The sequence below is a fragment of the Pholcus phalangioides genome, unplaced genomic scaffold (genome assembly GCF_987345545.1).
Source record: "Pholcus phalangioides strain wild (caught in Gottingen) unplaced genomic scaffold, Ppha-v1.0 ptg000001l_1, whole genome shotgun sequence".
Lineage (NCBI taxonomy): Eukaryota > Metazoa > Arthropoda > Arachnida > Araneae > Pholcidae > Pholcus > Pholcus phalangioides.
In genome coordinates this window covers 28,026,562-28,046,130 of record NW_028301594.1, presented here as the reverse complement: position 1 = coordinate 28,046,130, position 19,569 = coordinate 28,026,562, and the positions used below count along the sequence as shown (strand labels likewise).

At 36.3% G+C, this 19,569-nt stretch overlaps 1 protein-coding gene across 2 annotated transcripts in view; it reads left to right on the top strand.

Annotated features, from left to right (window-relative positions):
* LOC149090257 (calcium-binding protein E63-1-like) overlaps positions 1-16,207 on the top strand; it is a 37,611-nt gene extending 21,404 nt beyond the window's left edge. Inside the window, exons 1-6 of one of the 2 annotated variants that reach the window (XM_089233452.1) lie at positions 689-1,786; positions 5,989-6,025; positions 8,423-8,566; positions 11,265-11,407; positions 11,531-11,642; positions 13,698-16,207. In XM_089233452.1, the coding sequence (XP_089089578.1) occupies positions 1,685-1,786; positions 5,989-6,025; positions 8,423-8,566; positions 11,265-11,407; positions 11,531-11,642; positions 13,698-13,720 (561 nt within the window). In that variant the 5' untranslated portion in view covers positions 689-1,684 and the 3' untranslated portion in view covers positions 13,721-16,207. Of the gene's footprint in view, positions 1-688; positions 1,787-5,988; positions 6,026-8,422; positions 8,567-11,264; positions 11,408-11,530; positions 11,643-13,697 lie in introns of those variants that run through there. The other variant, XM_089233461.1, reaches the window with a different exon arrangement.
* The last annotated feature ends 3,362 nt before the right edge of the window (positions 16,208-19,569 follow it).

Here is a 19,569-nt window from a genome sequence, read left to right as displayed (position 1 = left end):
ACGTTCGCATATGTTATAGGATGTTACGAGCTCAATTAGATAGGCTCAATTAAAGAGAGAAAAATTGATGGAGAGACAGGGAGAGAGAGAGAGAGAAAGTGGAAGTCACTTTTTTTTACAGTGAAACTTCGCTACAACGATAAATCCTTCCATAACGGTTTTTTTCCTTCCAAATCTTGTTTGGAATATATAGTATATATAGCATATAGCAGTGGTCTTGAACCACCATTCCAGTTGCTGGTCCATGAGAGTTTCATATCTGTCCGCGGAACATTTGGTCCAATTTATGCAGCCTTTATATAATTTTAGATTTGATAAATAAAGCACCGTATCTACAGTGGAACTTGGTTGATTCGAATTTCGGACAATTCGAACTTTTACGACCTCTTCTTGAGTTTCCTATATAATTTAGTGTTGAAATTATTTGTTTAATTCGAGTATTTTTCAATAATGTTGTGGATCATTCGAAGTTTGAAGGAAAAAAAATCGCCCCTAAGACTCCTATGCCCCCCCCCCCATATACGTGTCTCTGATCCCACCAATATGCGTTAGGATTCAGAGGGACAGAGCTGATGACGAAATTTTGCTGACAAGGGGGGGGGGGGTCAAAAATAGCTAAAAAATTGCTTACGTAATACTTGAACGGCCCCTAAAAACATATTATCCAATGGGTGCGGGAAGGTAAGTCACATTGCTCTGGGGAAAAGAGAATGAAAAAGGTTGGGAACCACTGCTCTAGACATTCCAAGGGGGTGCCAAAATGCATGCTTGCTCTGGCTGACGAAGCATCTAGATGAGCCCTGTCTCCAAACAATAATGCTAAAATACGAATATCTCCAATAGACTGAAATGGCTACGGATGTCATGGTACATTTAAAATTTTAGCGTAGTTTTTTGTGCCTATAACTCTGAGGAGAAAAATCAACATATAGCTGAACCAAATGAGTCGAGTATCATGAGATAATGGGTTTAATATACACTCGACTCTAAAAACATTTTACGTTTCTCGTGTCCTCGACAGCGCTCGAGAAGGAGTTGTTCATAAATCATTGTCGGGATGGATTTTGGCGACCAATCTTTCTGCACAACGAATCTTATATGCATACGTGGGGGAGGATAGGGGTAGGATCCAGGTATTCGAATTTCCAATCTGGCAAAAGCCCTTGCCAAGATTGTGTGTGTGCTTTCGAACACAACGAAGACACTTTTCTTCGACTTCTCCCTGGTCTCATCAAGTCGACGAAAAGACCTCTTTTGCTGCTGCCGCTGTTGTAAGAGTTTCATCTTGAAAAAACCCCCCATTCTGTTTATGTTAGCATTTTACGCCTACGACCATCTTTTACTCCTCGTGGAAATTTTTGTCGGTCGTTTGCAAGAACGAAATTTTATTCCTCGTGGTTCTAATACCGGGAATAGATTGAAAGTCGCAAATTTCACCAAGAAAGAAAAACATATCTCGCTCTCCCCACCCCCTTTACTGTTTGTTTCCTCCACCCATCGTTCAGAAAGAACTTATATAGTGATATAATTACATAGAATGATCTATAGTGAATTCTGATATTTTTAGATATTTTGTGTTGTATTATTTTTTGCCATGGATAATTTTTAAAATTTTGGACATGCATTCTGATTGGTTTCGATCGTGTAATGATTTGTAATTCTGCTAGTCGGATTCAAATCTGCTATGGCTAGAAAAATGAGTGCTTCGAATAAATGTGACATATCTTTCAATACAGAATTCATCGAAGAAGAAGACAGATCAACAAGTATAAGCCCTACACGACAGGTGAGCCTGTAAGCCCTTGCGCTAACTTCTCGAAGATCTTTAGGCGCAGTTATGTTTATATTTGTTTATTCTTCGTAGCATTATTTTCCGTTTTGATTAATACGGTGAAATCCATCAAATAATTGAAATAGATCTATTTACTTTTATCATTTGTATGCATTTTAATATTCTACCTTGTGTGTCTCTCTCAGGTGAAACAGTTCTCGATCATTCTTTATTATTTATTTAAAAATCCAATAGCGTTCCTTCTTTATTAAAAGCAAAGTCTTATCTGAGGGCCACCCTAATAGCATCGTGGCCCCCCTGTGAAAAAGATGATTATTAGGGGGGGGGAGGTATTTAGGTCTCTTGCAGACCTGAAATACCAGCCACTCTCTAATTTAGTAATTTTTATGTATTCCATTAAATTCCCCCCTTTTTTTGTTTCACTTAACATGAATAGTCCGTATATGCCAGTAGTTCTCAAACTGCAAAACATGAATATGCACACAAATCAATATTTCCAGCCCTCCGCGATGCCCTGATTGGCGGTGCCCTTAGCAGCCCTACCGCACAATTTGAGGGACACTGATCCATGCACTTGAGGCTCCGGGCCATATCAATGCCTCCTAGATAGCTTAGACGTAGTATCTAGGAGGTATTCGCCACATCCGGTCAAGACCATGCTTTTAAGATGGCCCTGAGACCGACTCGTTGTGCATTTCACAATGCGTTGAAACGAGCATTTAGTGAATCTTCCAATAACAACGTGGAAGGTAACCAAAAAATTGAATTTTAGTTAGGAAAGCCTAAATTTTATTTTTAGAATATGAAAATTCGAAAATTGCAAAATACATCACTAATCATCATCTTTGTAGGCTTGGTATACAGCCAATATCTCACGTTTAAATTTTAAATTCATCATTGTTATTATGTACTACCATTTGCAAAAAGCTAAAGAGAAAATTATAAGATATCTCTTGATGGCTTTCAGTCAGCTTTGATTTCTTTCTTTCTCTTTACAATGTTAAGGTTTTATCTTCAATACAGCCGTCTAAAGAGCATCAATGCCCCCTCCCCCCGGGCTAAGTGATTTTGCTAACTCCCTCTCCCCCCCCCCTCCTCCCCGGCTAGAAATGTCTTCCTAAGTTTACACAATTACTCTCGAAAATTTTAGTCAAATCTAATTTTCATGAGGGCACCCCCTTCCCGGGTGGACCCATGCATTAAGACGACATTGCTTCGATATATTCTTATACAGTATATCACCTATTTATTTATTTAAATCATGTCAAAAATCCTTTGTGATTCCCAAAGTTATTGATTCCCAAATATTTTTTTCCAACCTCGTTTCTTTATTTGTACATTGTTTCTTACAGTTTACATTAAATCAGTGTTTCTCAACTTTTCTGAACCAAAGTATCAATGAAATGCCTGAAAAAACTCGACGAACCAATAACATACAGCACACATATGAGCTAATCTTTTTTTCTAACCTTGATGAGTGTTACTAATGCTTATGTCATTAAGAAATACAGTCAAATCTCGATAAATCGAATGTGCAGCGGCTGACGAAAATCTCACTATCGTTAGTTCGACTTATCGGAAATTCCGATTTCTGATTGGGGAAAAAGAAAAATATTTATTAGTAAATAGGACTGTTAGTTTAATAAATATTTCTTTTTCTCAATCTGAAATCGGAATTTCCGATAAGTCGAACTAACGATAACTCGAAGTTTTTCGGAGATGAAGAAATTCGAAAAAAGATAAGTTATTCTTATTTAATTATTGAATGAGAATATTTAGAAATAAACTAGACGTACATACTGAAGTATGGAAATGGACGCATAAACATGATACTCGTATAAATTAAACGAATAGAGTGTATAAACAAGACTATTTTCTGTCAAAAAATGGAATGATTTTTTATTTTTGACTGCGCCTCTTTTTTTCGTCTTTCTTTCGTGAGAAAGTCATTCACTTTTCGCAAGCAGAAAAATGAATGCAGTGAATGAATTTGCAGATTTCTATTGCCAAGTGATAAATTCTATTGATGAATGCTAAATTTTACATGAATGCTAAATTTTACATGAATGCTAAATTTTACATGAATGCTAAATTTTATATGAATGCTGAATTTTGTATGAATGCTAAATTTTATATGAATGCTAAATTTTACATGAATGCTAAATTTTATATCAATGCTGAATTTTATATGAATGCTAAATTTTATATGAATGCTAAATTTTATATGAATGCTAAATTTTATATGAATGCTAAATTTTATATCAATGCTAAATTCTATTGATGAATGCTAAATTCCATTGATGAATGCTAAATTCCATTGATGAATGCTAAATTCCATTGATGAATGCTAAATTCCATTGATGAATGCTAAATTCCATTGATGAATGCTAAATTTTATATGAATGCTAAATTCTATTGATGAATGCTAAATTCCATTGATGAATGCTAAATTTTATATGAATGCTAAATTCTATTGATGAATGCTAAATTTTATATGAATGCTAAATTTTATATGAATGCTAAATTTTATATGAATGCTAAATTCTATTGATGAATGCTAAATTCTATTGATGAATGCTAAATTCTATTGATGAATGCTAAATTCTATTGATGAATGCTAAATTCTATTGATGAATGCTAAATTCTATTGATGAATGCTAAATTCTCTTGATGAATGCTAAATTTTATATGAATGCTAAATTTTATATGAATGCTAAATTTTATATGAATGCTAAATTCTATTGATGAATGATATTTTTTAATTTTATCTTATTCCCAAAAAACTTCGAGTTGTGTGTGAAGGAAACTTTTGACATTAAAATACAAAAAAGTTTTGGAGAAAAGTGAAAAACCGACTTAAACAGATATTCGAGTTATCGTAGTTCGACTTATCACGTATTGACGGTACAATATTGAATAATTTTCATTAAATTTAATTAAATTTTCAAGTCTGTGCCATCTTCGTTAGCCACATCTGATCCATAGGTTGAGAAACGCTGCTCTTATTTGATCAGTCGTCAGAGTTTAAGCTTGAATAATTCAGATTGATTTTATCTGAATTCTTATCATCGGCCATATGGCAAAAAAAAATGTAATTCCGTATTCTTCTTTTTTATTCATCATGAATGACTCTAGAAATCTAGCTTCTATTCAAAAATGTGAAAGCCATGTTTATCAGTAACTTTTCTTATCTATTTTAAATTTCTATCATTAATTAAGTTTCTATTTATCCACAGTTCCAGAATTGATTCGGCTTTTTTTTCCTCAACTGAAAATAAGAAATAATGTCAGAAAAAAATAATAAAGCTATAACGCATTACACCATTATGTGTATATTCTCTAGCGTTCATCTCTAAAGAGCGTTATTAGGTTTTCATTTTTTTGGTTGGAAGAATTATATTTTCGAAAACTAGGTGGGCTTTATATTCTTATAATTTCGTCATTAAGAAATTTCCATCATTTTTACGTCTTCAAGGAATATAATGCTATTAAGAGTATTTATTCTGAAAAGAAGAAAAAAAAATGTAATTATTTTTTTTAAATGTAATTTAACTTTGAAATTATCATTCAAACAATCGGTTTTCATCGTGAAATATCAATAATATACAATGTTTCTAAACCTTTCCGAGACGTCTATGCCAGCGGTTCTCAACCTTTATTGACTCGGGAGCCTTTTTTATCACGTAATTCCTATGGCGGAGCCGCACCGGAGGCATTCTTTTAAAATGAAATGATTGATTTAGGGGTCATTCAAGTATTACTTCAGCATCGAGGGGGGGGGGAGGGGTTTCAGATTCGCTGACTTTTGATGACAAGGGGGGGGGGGGGTTGAATTGAAGGTTGCTAATGTCATCAACCACCCTTTTTGAAGGTATGAAATATTCTAAGCTGCTGACGAAATTTTGTTGACAATGGGGGGTGTGGGTCAGTGTTTTGCTGACTTTTGTTGACAGTGGGGGAGGGAGTCAAAAATGGCTAAAAATCTGCTTACCTAATACTTGAATGGCCCCTTATTATATTTTTCTCGATCAGACTCGGAGCCCGGAGAAGTGCATATTTATTACTGGAATTTATTGCATTACACGTTTTATTACTGGAATTTATTGCATTACACATTTTATTACTGGAATTTAGTGCGTTACGCATTTTATTACTGGAATAATCTAAACTTTTGTTCTTCTTTTTGAATCTTTCAGGAAGCCTGCAAAACTTTATCCGAATCCAAGATTAATGGTATGTATTTCAGTATAAATACAGAAATTACGCGTTTTTTTAATCAAAAAAATCTTTTTCGATGTAGTATTTCACGAACCTTGACATCTAATTTCATGACGGGTCACAGAACAGATCAAACAGTATATAAACTCGACATGTAACGGTAGGAAGACAATGTGCGTTTTCCTTTTCAAAACTTAAAGTAATTTACGGCGATTGGCAGAGCAATCTCGGTCATGACAGCTCTTCTATTCTGTTCCTGCTGCCAAGAAACATTTTCGGTATTCCGACCTGCCAGACATACGAAATCCCTTGTCATTGCGGTGCTCCTCATCACACAACCCGCACTTTTCCCGCTTTCCTCTTTATTTTATCTTTGCTTTGTATGTTTTCAGACGAAGCGATATCTATCGTGGACGTTGACAGACTGCGAGTACAATCGGCTCAGGTCGTTTCCAAAATTAGCCTCATTCTGGGTCGGACACTGGAATGTGCGGCACGAACAAATTAAAAAAAAGACATTAAAAACGCACACATACACACATATACCTCACATTCAGACATTTCACACGTTTTGCAATGACATCGCGTCCTCCGCAATGCGCATCCAACTTACTTGAAAGTCGGAGTTCAAAAGGTGTGTTGGTAAATTGACATGCCCCTGAGAGCTTCTTTTCTTAAGGGAGTCTCTATCTCCAGAGGTCTCTTTTTCCGTGTTGCCAAACAAATTAAATGTGTTCCTCGAATCACTTTTGTATGAATGGGTAATGTTGAGGTTGCCGCTAGGAATTCACGTACATGAAAAAAAGAACAGTTTAAAGTCGTTTTTCGTAGGATTCCTGCCAAATGGATTCGATTCACTTCGAGGGCCAATTTAATGTTAAACAGCTGTCGGTATTCTATATCGTCGTACACCATATGAAAAAAAAAAATTATGCCAATTCCGTTATTTTATTTGGCAATCTTGGTGGAAAATTTTTTTTTTTTGATCATTGATCATCTTTGTCGCGCCCCATGGTCTATTTTCTGCGCACGAGGACTGATTAGATCGGGACCTGCAATTTATTGCCGATTGCGAACGGCAGCGCGTTCGACATTTTATTTCTTTTTACTTGCTGGTTGGTGCGCTAACCCCTCGGTGTGTGATTCCCTGCAAAAGTAGTAATCTTTTTCTGTAATCATGTTGTCACCGTTTCTGTTGTATCTCCTCGTCACAGAAATTTCTGACAAAGACGAAGCTGTTGTCGCGACTCGCGACACCTCTAAAAATCCTTTGGTACGTTAGGCCATCTTATTCACCTGGGCTAGGGCCGGATTAACCATTAAGCAAAATAAGCACGTGCTTAGGGCATCAGGAGAATAGGGGGCACCACAAACATGAATGATCCGATCATTGTTTTTAAATGTATAATTCTTCATCTCCCTTTAAATTTACAATCCTACATTGTTTTTAAATATAAAATTTTTTTCTAGCGTTAACCATGCAGTACAAAATCCTAAAATTTTAGGAACACTTGATTTGCGCAGTCCATCATGAAGGTTTTTAATCGAAAGGAGGGGGGGGGGGAGTCTGTTTCCCGGGCACTGGACTAGGAAGGGCGTCGAGTTTGCTCCCTTTCTGTTAAAAATTACGAGGATGGGATGCCAAAATGAATACAGAACCCCCGCTCTAAGTGATGTCAAATAAAATTTTGTTTCTAATTATGGTAAGGGTGACACATAAGCATACCCTGAGGGTGACACATAAGCATACCCTGAGGGTGACACATAAGCATACCCTGAGGGTGACACATAAGCATACCCTGAGGATGACACATAAGCATACCCTGAGGGTGACACATAAGCAGAGAAACCGAGTTAATTGCGAACAAGAATTCTAATGCTCAGTTTTTGGATTGAGATATCGCTCTATTTCCATGAAGTAAGCCCAGAGCTGTCTCAACAGCATCATAGGCCTCCAGGTACCTGGCTCCCCCCAATTTGCATACTCTCTCCCTAAAATTTTAACCATATCAAATTGCTAAGGAGCCTTCAAGATACTTGAGACTCCCGAGCCGTGGCATCGTAAGCTCCGGGCAAAAGCATTTTACTTCGTCTAAACCCCCACTCCCTACCCCACCTAAAAATACCCGCTTGTCAAATATCCTTCTTACACACAAAAATTGCGAACAAATCTAATTGTCATAAGGGGCTATGCGTTAAGATTAAAAGTAAAAGGGACGGGGGTGGGGGGGAGCACCAAAATTACTTGAGTGCTTAGTGCCTTCGTTTGGGTTAATCCGGCCATGACCCATAGACTACCACGCCAAAAAAAAAATTGTTTTTTATTCAATAGATTGCGATTGAATGTATGATTCATTTAATTCCATGATGAAAAAACTGTTGTTTCATTCTCTAGAACATTTTCTTACCTAGAGTTGAAAGCAGCTTTTTCAATGCTGGACAAAAACAAAGATGGCAGAGTAGAGCTAAGCGAAATGAAGATGATGCTCGAGGGACTTGGGATCAGCACGGACGACGCTGTAGTACAGATTCTCTTCCAGAAAGCCACCAAGAGAGGTACAGACATGCGAAAAAATCTTTGATAGTTGTGTACGGATGTTTATGTGATTCAATGGAAATGTTTATCACAGAGTTTGTTTTTTCATATTGCTTGATTTTAATCCTTAGATATTAAATGAAAGGAAAGGGTGTAATGGATTGTAATTTTATTATTGATGTACTTGAAAATACGTATAGCTTGGTTGTAGTGTAGGTTTAAGTCACTGTGACAAAAATAGAATTCACTTCAATTTCTAGAATGACTGTAAAGATTGCTTCGTCGTATACATCAAAAGCCTTAGTGCAAACCAATTTTACTTTCCAGTCTGAGTCGAAGAAAAAAAAAAATCTTTATTCCAAAAACACGATTATATGAATATACCATAGCCCCAACATCCTGGACCGGGACCCCTAGGCTGAGATCTTTGGCGGGGCACCTCCATAGTGAATTTATAGCGAAAAAAACAAAAATAATAAGATTTCTTTCGGACCCCCCATGCTGGAGCCTTGACAGCTGGGTCATGGAATACACGCACATACACATAATTTTCAGTGGCTAATGAAATATTATGGAAAATAGTGCTGGTGTGCGCGGTCCTGTTGGCATCGTGCTGGACTCTAGTAGTGAGAATCCAGGTTTGAACCCCGTTGGTGGCACAGTGGTGGTTCTGCAGGTGGTTTTCTGTGGTTCCTAATCTCGAGATGCGAAATGTAAGCTCCTCGTATTAAAAAAAAAATCTCTCCGCAAAAAGCAGGCAGACCTTAGTACGGTACCTACGTAACACGAAAAAATTAAGGAATTTGCAATTTTCACTTCATAATATAGAATGCAGATGGCAGTATAGGTTAACACCAAAACAAGTATAACTGAAATTATATATACATTAAGGCAGTGGGTCCTCAAATTGTGCGTCGCGGCTCCTAGGGGCGTGAATCTTTTGGCATTGATGTTTGCGTTAGTTCGAAAGCGGTTCTTTTATGAATGCCCTCTGTAGCTACTATACTTTTCCTGGAAGCCGCAGATAAACCATGACTAGGAAAAAGGGAGACGTGGGTGACAAAAGTTTAAGAACCACTGCAGGGCAAAGCACACACACACGCGCGCGTGTTCTAGCATGTAACCAATTCGTTAGAAAAATTCAGGAGGAATGTTTACGCCAGGGAACGCCAGTTACGTTACGGAATGTTTACTTCAACCTTTAGGAAAGTGCGGGCCACTTCATTGGTTTGAAAACGTTCCGCGGGCAACTTGAGTTAGCGCCGGAAGTGGAGGGCGGCAAAATAGAGGGCAACTGCCACGGACGGCAAAGTTTAGGGGGGTAGCAAATTTCAGGAGGCAACGAAAATATAATAGAAAACCATTGAATTTTACTGGGGGGGGGGAAGCGGCAAAACCATATTTGCCCCCCCGCCCCCACTCTAGTTTCTTAAGGGGCCATCCAAGTATTACATAAGCAGATTTTCAGTCATTTTTTACCCCCCTCCCCCCCTTCTTGTCGGCAAAACACTGACCCCCCTCCCCCTGTCAGCAAAATTTCGTCAGCAGCTTAGAATATTTCATATCTTCAAAAAGGGGTGGTTGATGACGTAAGCAACCTTCAAACCCCCCTCCCCCCTTGTCATCAAAAGTCAGCAAATCCGAAACGATTTGTTTCGGATTTGGACCACGACGTCAAAATCAGTTGATGTCCTGGCTCACCCAGGCCGTGTAGAGAGCACTGGCCCTATGGCCCATATTATATTGGGATCCATTTAATTTTTTTTTAAACCACAAATGTACTGCAAACAACCAGGTCAAGTTATTTTAGGAATGAAGTATTCAATTGAATTGATCAAAGACGTCCTGATCAGGGGGTGTGTGACAGGTGCAGCCACACCGGGCCTTGCTCTTGAAGTGTATGCCCACATATGTGGTAAATTGAATGAAAAAAGAAAAGTTTATTTTTTTAATTGTAAGACAGGGTCACTGCGTTTTATATAAAAATGATAATGAATTTTCCAAATAATGCAATAAATAAATGATAATCGTTCGTAACACGAAGGAGCCCCACAATCATTCTCTAAATGGGCTTTGTGTCTGGTAATACTGGCCTTGAATCGGCCTAATCGTGAGGGACCACAAGCACTTTATTTTTGGCATGAAATCGATTTAATTTTGAAAATAATGCAGTCGTTATAAGCTATAATTGAAACAGTATACGAAGTAGAGCCGGGTTTTCCTGCACCGCGTGAACCGAAAAGGACCATTTCGCGTGCATATCCACGTATTTTTGCCATTTCGCACAATTAAAAAAGGGAGATAGAAAGGAATGGTAAAGGAATAAAGTGAAGAGCTCGGCGAAACGCGCGGCGCACGACGTATTTGACTCCTCCGGGAGCAATTGACTAATCACGCCCGACGTAAAGCACTGGCGTGTTGCGTTCTGTAGGAAAACAGTCATACCGCTTTTCCTATTTGTGAGTGGATGGCACGTCGGACTGGGCGATTGAAGTTGCACGCGGCGCTCCTAGAATAACCCTGCTTTAGTGCAACCAATTTTGATAATCAGTTTTCGGACACAATACTTAGGCTTTTGGTTATTTTTCCTTTTTTTCATGCGTTTTTTACTAAGTGCCTGTTTTGACCATTTTTGGTTCCTCATTTTCTGGGCTCTAGTAACAAGTTTTGTGATGGGATGTTGATAGATTTTTTTTAATATTATTATTATATTCGTAGATGACGGCTTAGTAAGTGAGCAAGAATTCTTAGATTGGATGGCTAGTCAGCAGCAGATAAGTGGATCAGATGACGATATTATGGAAGATCTCCTCGCTGCTTTCCGGGTTTTTGACAAAGATGGAAATGGTTACATAACACGGGTAATTATACAGCAGGGATTTCAGAAAAAAATTATCACAGTTTTTTTTGTGTGTGTTCGATGAACACATATGCGTATTTCAATGTTATATTATACGGCATATCAGTAAATAATTTCATTATAGGACGAACTTAAAACTGCCATGGAGCTAATAGGAGAAAGAATGACTGATGTGGAGCTAGACGAAATGTTGAAAGCAATCGACACGGATAAGGACGGTAGGATAAACTATGAAGGTAAGTTACCATTTCATACTACTGCTACTACTTTACCACGTACCAACTCCGGTCATATCATCATACAGCAATTTACTGCCGATCGAGTTGGGTCAGAAATGAAAGCGCCACCTATCAGTGGTCGCCTCACGTTTGGTAGAAGGTGAGCCACACACACACATAAGGATTATTATAGAAGTTTGTAAAATTAGCAAAACGAAACATATAATTCGTGAATGCCGAATACAGTGATACAATACTACCAGATTCAGAAATGAAAAGAAAAAAATTGTTAGCAAAATAATTTTTTTTTTCTCAATAGCGTTATCAAATGCATGTAATGTTATGCGCATTTGTATGTTTAGTTCTTTTTTTTCGTCTGGACTTTTATAATTCCCCCAGTAGTTATTCCTTTTACACGCATTTCCTAATGTTTTCGGCAGTATAATGAATACAAATGTTCTTTGTACGATCTACTTTATTCTGTGAAGACCTTGAAAGTGTTTAGTCACCAATCATCAATAGCTCTCTGACAAAAGCTCACGAAATTATATGAATTCTTTCTTTTCACAATTATTCAGAATTCGAAATTATAAAACAGACTGCTTTTACGTGTGTTTCATCACATTGTATTTTCTCACAACGTTTTATGACTCAATTTTAACACCCCACCTCATTTTACCGCAATTTCTTTACCTTAAGCTCTTTAACCTCATATAGCCCGAACTTTTTTTTTAGTACGCTATCTCGTGAAATTTTAACAGTTTATATATTACACTTATAAATTAAGTTTGAATTCATCGACAGTACAAATGTGTAAGTGAGTCATATCCATAATGTGAATAAATTGATTAAATTGAATTCGTAAATTATGGGATGAATGTCGTTAATGTAAACCAGACTCCGGTTTACCAGAGGTTGTTAAACAAATTCAACTGACGAACTACTTGAAGATTTTTTTTGTTTCGTTTGCCGACTATGATGTATGGTGCTAGCTGCGAGAAAAGCCCTGCTATTTCATCTTCCTATAAGCTCCCAACCCCCGCTATAGCCGACGGTGGTATGTAACGGATCACCGGATATAACGGACGCGAGTAAAGCTTGAGTGTATAACGAGAAGGTGAAATTTTACTAGATCGTAACTGAAAAAAAATTGAAATATAAAAAGAAAATACCCTTCATGCTATATTAACAAATTTCTGTCAATTTAAATGCTTTTTGGAAGGGTGGTAACTAAAAATTTCTCGGGAAGAAAATTTTTGTGCCCCCAAGCCTTTTGTGCTCCCTCCAAAGGTAGATCCCGCGTACGCCCCTTGCAATGCGGGTTCGACTGCATTATCACTAAATATACCGAAAAATACTTGACGTGTTGCTTTTTAAGGGATTATAACCAATCACCCAAGTACAATATACAAATATGAGGATTTTCAACAACAAAAAAAAAAAAGCCATAGAAAAGGGTCCCATCTATCGACCGAAATAGTATTGTGATTTACTGGCGAATCGCGATCGACAGTTTGCCGACTACTGATGCAGATGTACCCACAGACTTCAATAAAATTTAGATTGTATTGTGTAGTATAGGCTTTTATCTTTAAAATTAAAACTAAATTTGATTTTCTACTACTCGAAACATTCAGATCATTATTGAATCTTTAGCAGGGCACAGCCATAGCACACTAAACAATTATAGATGTTATTAATGAATGTCTAGTCGGCCGTGAGCAGGGCCACAGCATTATAGCCCCACTCCCCCCCCCCCCAGGACAAATTGGGGTTCTGGGCCCCCTCTACTTGGTTGTAAGCACCTGCCTACCAGTTTACATATTTATTCTATAAAATTATAGTACCAGATCTCATTATGATGAGGCGCTTGTAGGTCCGTGCGTTAAGACGACCTTGATCTTTGGTCCCTAGGGGTCCGGATAATCGGCATCCCACTCCATAGAAATTTATGAAATTTTGTTTTAAAATTTACGAGAGAGATAGTATTTCGAATAGTATTATATTATTATATTTTTATTTGTAGAATTGTGTTTTTCCATTGAAATTATTTTTATTTCTTCTCTTCACTAGAATTTGTGAAGATCCTTCTCTGATTTCTTCACAAGTATGACGGGTTTGCATTCCAGCCTTAATTAATAATAAAGATCGCCACATTTTTTACAAAGACCTGGGAGACATGGAAGTATTTCCTAGCACAAGAAGCTCGTGCACTGTATGATCTTTGCTAAGACTCATGGTATATGGGGACAGCGCTCAAGACGCTCATACTCAAGTAGTGCTCTTATGGAAATCAAATTCATCTCGACTGAGATTCGAATACGAAAAATCTATTCAGATCGGTCAATTTTTGAAGAAAAAAACAAACTTGAAAGGGCTTTCAATGGAATTTTTTTGTGTGTAGAAATTTGGTGTTTTTTTTTTTCAATTTTCAGAGATTTGAATTTGTGCACACACGCCCAAGAAAGTGCTCCTTCACCTTAGAAAAACAAGACCTTTTACGTCAAAAAAAAAAACCGTTAGTTCAACCATAGTTTGTGTTTTGTATCAACCAGATACATTTTTTTCAATGTTGGGTTTGGTGTTTGGTTTTTTTATAGGTTTATCTTACATAATGTGTTACAGCTGTATTTACTGTCAAAAAAAATCAAATTTGTTGCTTGCTTTGTGAAAAAAAAATCAACAATCTTTTATGGAGTCGTTAAATTTATTGAACTACTTTGTGATTTCAAGACACATATTTGACATGTCTTACATGTGCATAAATCTCATCTGAACAAATATAAATTCTTATGCTTATTAAAACCGAGCATCACAACTTTTAACAACAACTTTTAACACAACTTTTAAACTATCACACTTTTTTCAGAAACTAATGCATTTTACTTGGGTATACATGTGAATTTCACAAATACGTCATATGAATTCTCATAACTAATCGATATCTCTCTTAATCCTTTAATTGGCAAGCATTGAAATATCGCGAGGAGAAAAATTTTGAGGGAGGGGGGGGGGGTATATTAAGCAAATGAGGTACGTGAATGCTATTACATGACAAAAAATAATAATAATTGTCAGTATTCAAAAAAATATGGGATGTTGTACTTACTACACACTGTATTTACATGAATTACTTAAAAAATGATTCTTATTTTAATAATAAGAACTGACTTAAATAGTTTAAAAATCTCGCAAGGAAAAATCGAATGTTGAGGAGGTGCTTGTGGAAGCATCAATGTCAAAATGAGCTCAAAATATAAAATTTCTTTATTTGAAAAATATGGGAAACTCATTTTGCTCGAGAGCCACGGAGAAATAAAGAGTTAAATATGTTTATTTAAAATTTAGTGCATTTTTTTTCGAACAGCCTTAAATAATCATTCGAATGATGAAGTAAAGGTGCTAGTTTTGATCGATCTGTTGTTACAGCTGCGGAAAATTCATAAACGGAAGTGCATGCTGGCGTACAGTGCATAATTGGTCCAATGGTATAATTATATACTGGATTATGATACAGCCACTTGGTGTTATCACATCGGGACTCGGGGTTTCTGATAACAATCACCGAATGATAACTATACCCGAAAAAGTCCTGTTTGCAAGTACGTTTACCATACATTCCGTTTGGTCGAACGGGACATACGGTAAATAGGTTTTAATAAAACGGGACAGGTTTGTTTTCCTTTCCCACAACATTGGGTGCAAAATGTTCAAAATCTCTCGTTGCTTTTTTATTATTCTTTTCTAAAATAGGAGTTTCCCCCTCCCCCTTTGAGTTACAATCCTGCATTTTTGTTATTCAGCCATTGTGAGGCGTTAGAATGGTACTGTCTAATATCACAATTACGATATTTTTGTTAATGTACAATACCTTTCATAGATTCCTTGAGAAAGTCACTGGGGGGGAAAGAAATTTGAAACTGGTCAACTGGAAGAAACTGATCAAGAGAACTGAAGGAAAAAGTTTTTTTTTTCGAAAGAAAAAAAAAACTTTGTCAACAAGATTGAAGAGAGATGACACTTTGTAACCTCTTACATAGTCTTGCAGCCTGATAACGATAACTCACAGGGAAAAAAATGATAATATAAACCGAAGTCCTGATAACTGAACGAAATTTTTCCCCACGTTATGATATTAGTTTGTTCCGTACTTATCGAAAGCGACAATGACATCCGAATGATAACATCACCCGTGATTCTAATAAGCGGCGTCGACTTTAATATGATTATTTTTATGTTATTCTTCATGGTAATTTTGTTACTTTCATCGTGAAATTCTGATAGTTCATGGAGAAAAAAAAATAGTTTCTAATATTCTTGTATTGGTTCTAATGTAATTAGAAATTTAAAATATATATTTATTTAAAAATGTAGGGTATCGCGTAATTTTAGTAGGAAAACGTATCGCAACGCAACATTCGGTTTCGGTACCCGCCATTTGTGTCATGGTTTATTTCTTTTTCACGAGTCAATTTTTTTTAAATTTTCGGCGAGTCTATCTAAATGAATTAGGAGTTTTATATTCTTGTGTTTTATGAAAGTGTGCTGATATTGTTTTTGAAGAATAAACATTTAATACTATACGATTATTTCCAATGGTCATTTATTTAATGGTATGTGCTGGTTATTTAACCTGCGTAATTTCGTCCACTCATGCATAACTAACTTGAGGAGACGGTGCCATACAGGGCAGAAACTAGGGGTGAGCAGTCGGATCTGGTGCCCCGGGCTTTGGAGCAGAGGGAGTTGAAACAGGGTTTGCTATACGCATCAGGATTCAATTTTACCCTTCAAAATTTCGATGAGGAGTGAAAATACTCCAAATTTTAGGGAATTTTTTTTTTAATAGAGTAAGTTGTTTCTTTGTTTTTAACATTAATGAAAAATACCCTTCTTTTTACAAAACTACCCCCTTAAAATTTTTGAGAAGAGTGAAATTGCTCTTCAAAAGCAATGGTGTAAAGTTATCAGGATTAAATATTGGGAGGTGCCCGATGGGCTGGATACAAGAACAACAAAAACTACCCGATGTTGCCCAGGGAAAAATAGCAAATGCAGTGAAACCTATCAATAAGGGACACCTGTAGGCATGTCGCCCATATGGGCGGGGCTGACAGGGCTCTAGCCCTGGGGCCCGGGACAATTCTCATTATTTTTTGCTTTTTCACGCTATAAACTAACTGTAGAAGGGCCCGTGGAAAGTCTGACTGGGGGGGGGGTGGCTCATAAAGGATCCCAGCCTAGGGGCCCTGCTTCAGGATGTGGGAGCCATGCCTATGGGACCAAACTTTTTGTCCCTAGAGGTGTCATTTATTCAAAGGTAAATAAGTTCCTATTCAAAGAGAGACGGATCACAGGACATCCCTCACATCAGGGATCGTCAATACATTTCCCGCGATCTACATTTGGCCCTCGGAGTTTTTTGTCGTGGTCCACTGACCATTTTCAGAAAATTGTTGAAAACATTAAAAAACGATTAATTCTAGAATTAATGAAAGAAATAACTTTTGAATTAATGAAAGAAATAGTTTTAGAACTTTTGAAACAAATAATTTCAGAAATAATTGAAAAAAATTTATAAATCAATGAGAGAAATACTTTCGTAATTTCTGACAGAAATTATTTCACAATCAATAAATTGCATAATTATTGAAAGAAATAATTTCAAGATATATTGAAAATAGCTTTTCAGAATTACCGAAATAAATAACTAAAGAATTATTTAAAGTGATTTCAGATTAAAATTAATCTCAGAATCAATTTAATCTGTAATTAATCAAAAACTTTTTCAGAATTAGTGAAAAAATTATTTCAGAACTAATGAAAATTCATAATTAATGAAAGAAATAATTACCGAAAAAAATAAAAGTCTTTGATTATTTTTTCTGAGGCCCGATTTTTCATTAGCCCGCTTCTATTAAGATGTCACTTGATTACATGAGTTGTTGGCCCGCGTGCTTCGTGAGAACTTTCAATTTGTCCCGCCGTGTCTGGAAGGTTGAAGATCCTTGTCTTACATAGAGGTTTCACTTATTCGGAGTGTCTCTGATACGGAAGTTTGACTGCATATAATGTATGGGCAAAGTATGTATATTGGTTTTCCACTAGTGCCGAGATTTTCTTGACAACCTGCGGGTGTGGTATACATTTTCGGCTTTCGTGAGAGGCTACTTGATTAGGGCGGGCGAGATATCTTGCTGCCCAACGCAAATAGAAGCTCGTCCCGTTTCCTTCACATCCTTTCTCTCATCATCGCGAAGCTTCATCGTACTTTATGAACGGAATTTTTTTCCCATTTTTCTATACTCTTCTCACACAGGTGATTTTTTTTATCTTCCCACATATAATGTACCTTTCTGCTATGCAGTATATATATATATATATATATATATATAACACATAGGGGGAAAGTGAAAAATAGAGGGTTAGGGCGAAATAAAGATTTATACTGTTATTTTTTTCCTATCTTCTATTACTAACATGCCAGCGCGGATACCAGTTTTTCAGATTTATCACTGATACTTCAAATAAAGATCATCAAAAATTGTTGCCAAACGCTTGCATGGGAAGTGAGGATTAATAAATTTTCCCCCATTCGGAAAAAAACATCTCTGAGATGAATACAATAGATCTCGCTTATAACGTTTCTACTAAGAACGTTTTCTCGCTTAGTAAGACTTATTTTTTTGTGGTCTCAACTTTTTCTAATCGAGAGAGATTTCCCGTTATAACATTTTCCTGCTTTCAACGTTTTTTCACGACGGGTTTTTTTAAACGTCTTAAGCGGGATCCACTAAATACGTAACTAATAATACTCATAAATTATGACTCATAGTTATCGGAATATAATCTGCAAGCAGTGTTGGTAAAAATCCCGATTTTTTTTTTAAAAAATCAAAAAAAAAATCGGATTTTTTTAATTTTTAGTTTAAAATATTAACTTGTGAGGAATAAAACATTACCTAATTTTTGTTATATTAATAGTTAAGGCTTAAATATTGTGTCTTTGAAAATATGACTGAACAATATCAAATTCTGAAGTGTATTTTCGAAATATAGAAATAAGTCCAACATTATTTCAGTTTTTTAGACAATGATGAACAAGTAAATACTAAAATGAGTACATCATCAAAGGAATAGACATTTATTCATGAGCATAGAAAGAAAAATTAGTATAAAACTTAAAAAACGAACACAAACGAAAAGAAACACAAGCTTATAGCTACTTTTTCATTCCCCAATCTGTTTTTTTACAAAGTTTATTTATACAAAAACAACTCCACAACAAGCAAAATACCCAACGAAGGGCAGATTTAAAGCGGCTTTAAAGCTGATTGTACCTAGGGTGACCATACGTCCCGTATTTCCCGGGACAGTCCCGGTATTTTCTGTATTTTTGGTCGTCCCGACTTTTTCGCAAAAGTGTCCCAGTTTTTCCCGTATTTTACACGACGCTTACTTGAATTTTTATTCTTTATTGAAGTCAAAGATTGAAATTATTTTTCAACTAATAAACTATATTATGATAATTATAACTATAAATGAGAATATTTATCTCCCACATTTGTCTCGGTGAACGTTTTTTTCGTGAAATTCATTTTAATCCACTGCAATTTGCAGTAACGTTTCATTTCCCGCCATTGTGATTTTACCGTAATTTTAACAATATTTGGCAACTTTGCTCGGTTTTGGCGTCATTTTTGGCGATAATTGGCGATGTCCCGTATTTTCCCGTATTTGGAATCTCAATGTCCCGTATTTCTCTCGAGGAAATATGGTCAGCCTAATTGTACCACCATAAGTAGAAAATACTTTCTCTGCTGAAGGTGATAAGGCAACACAGCTGTAAAAATTTGTATGAGTGCCTTTCTATTATCTTTCTTTTTGAAAACAATTGAAATTTATTCTAGTGCTTCAGGAAAATTAAAATCATGATTTGAAAATT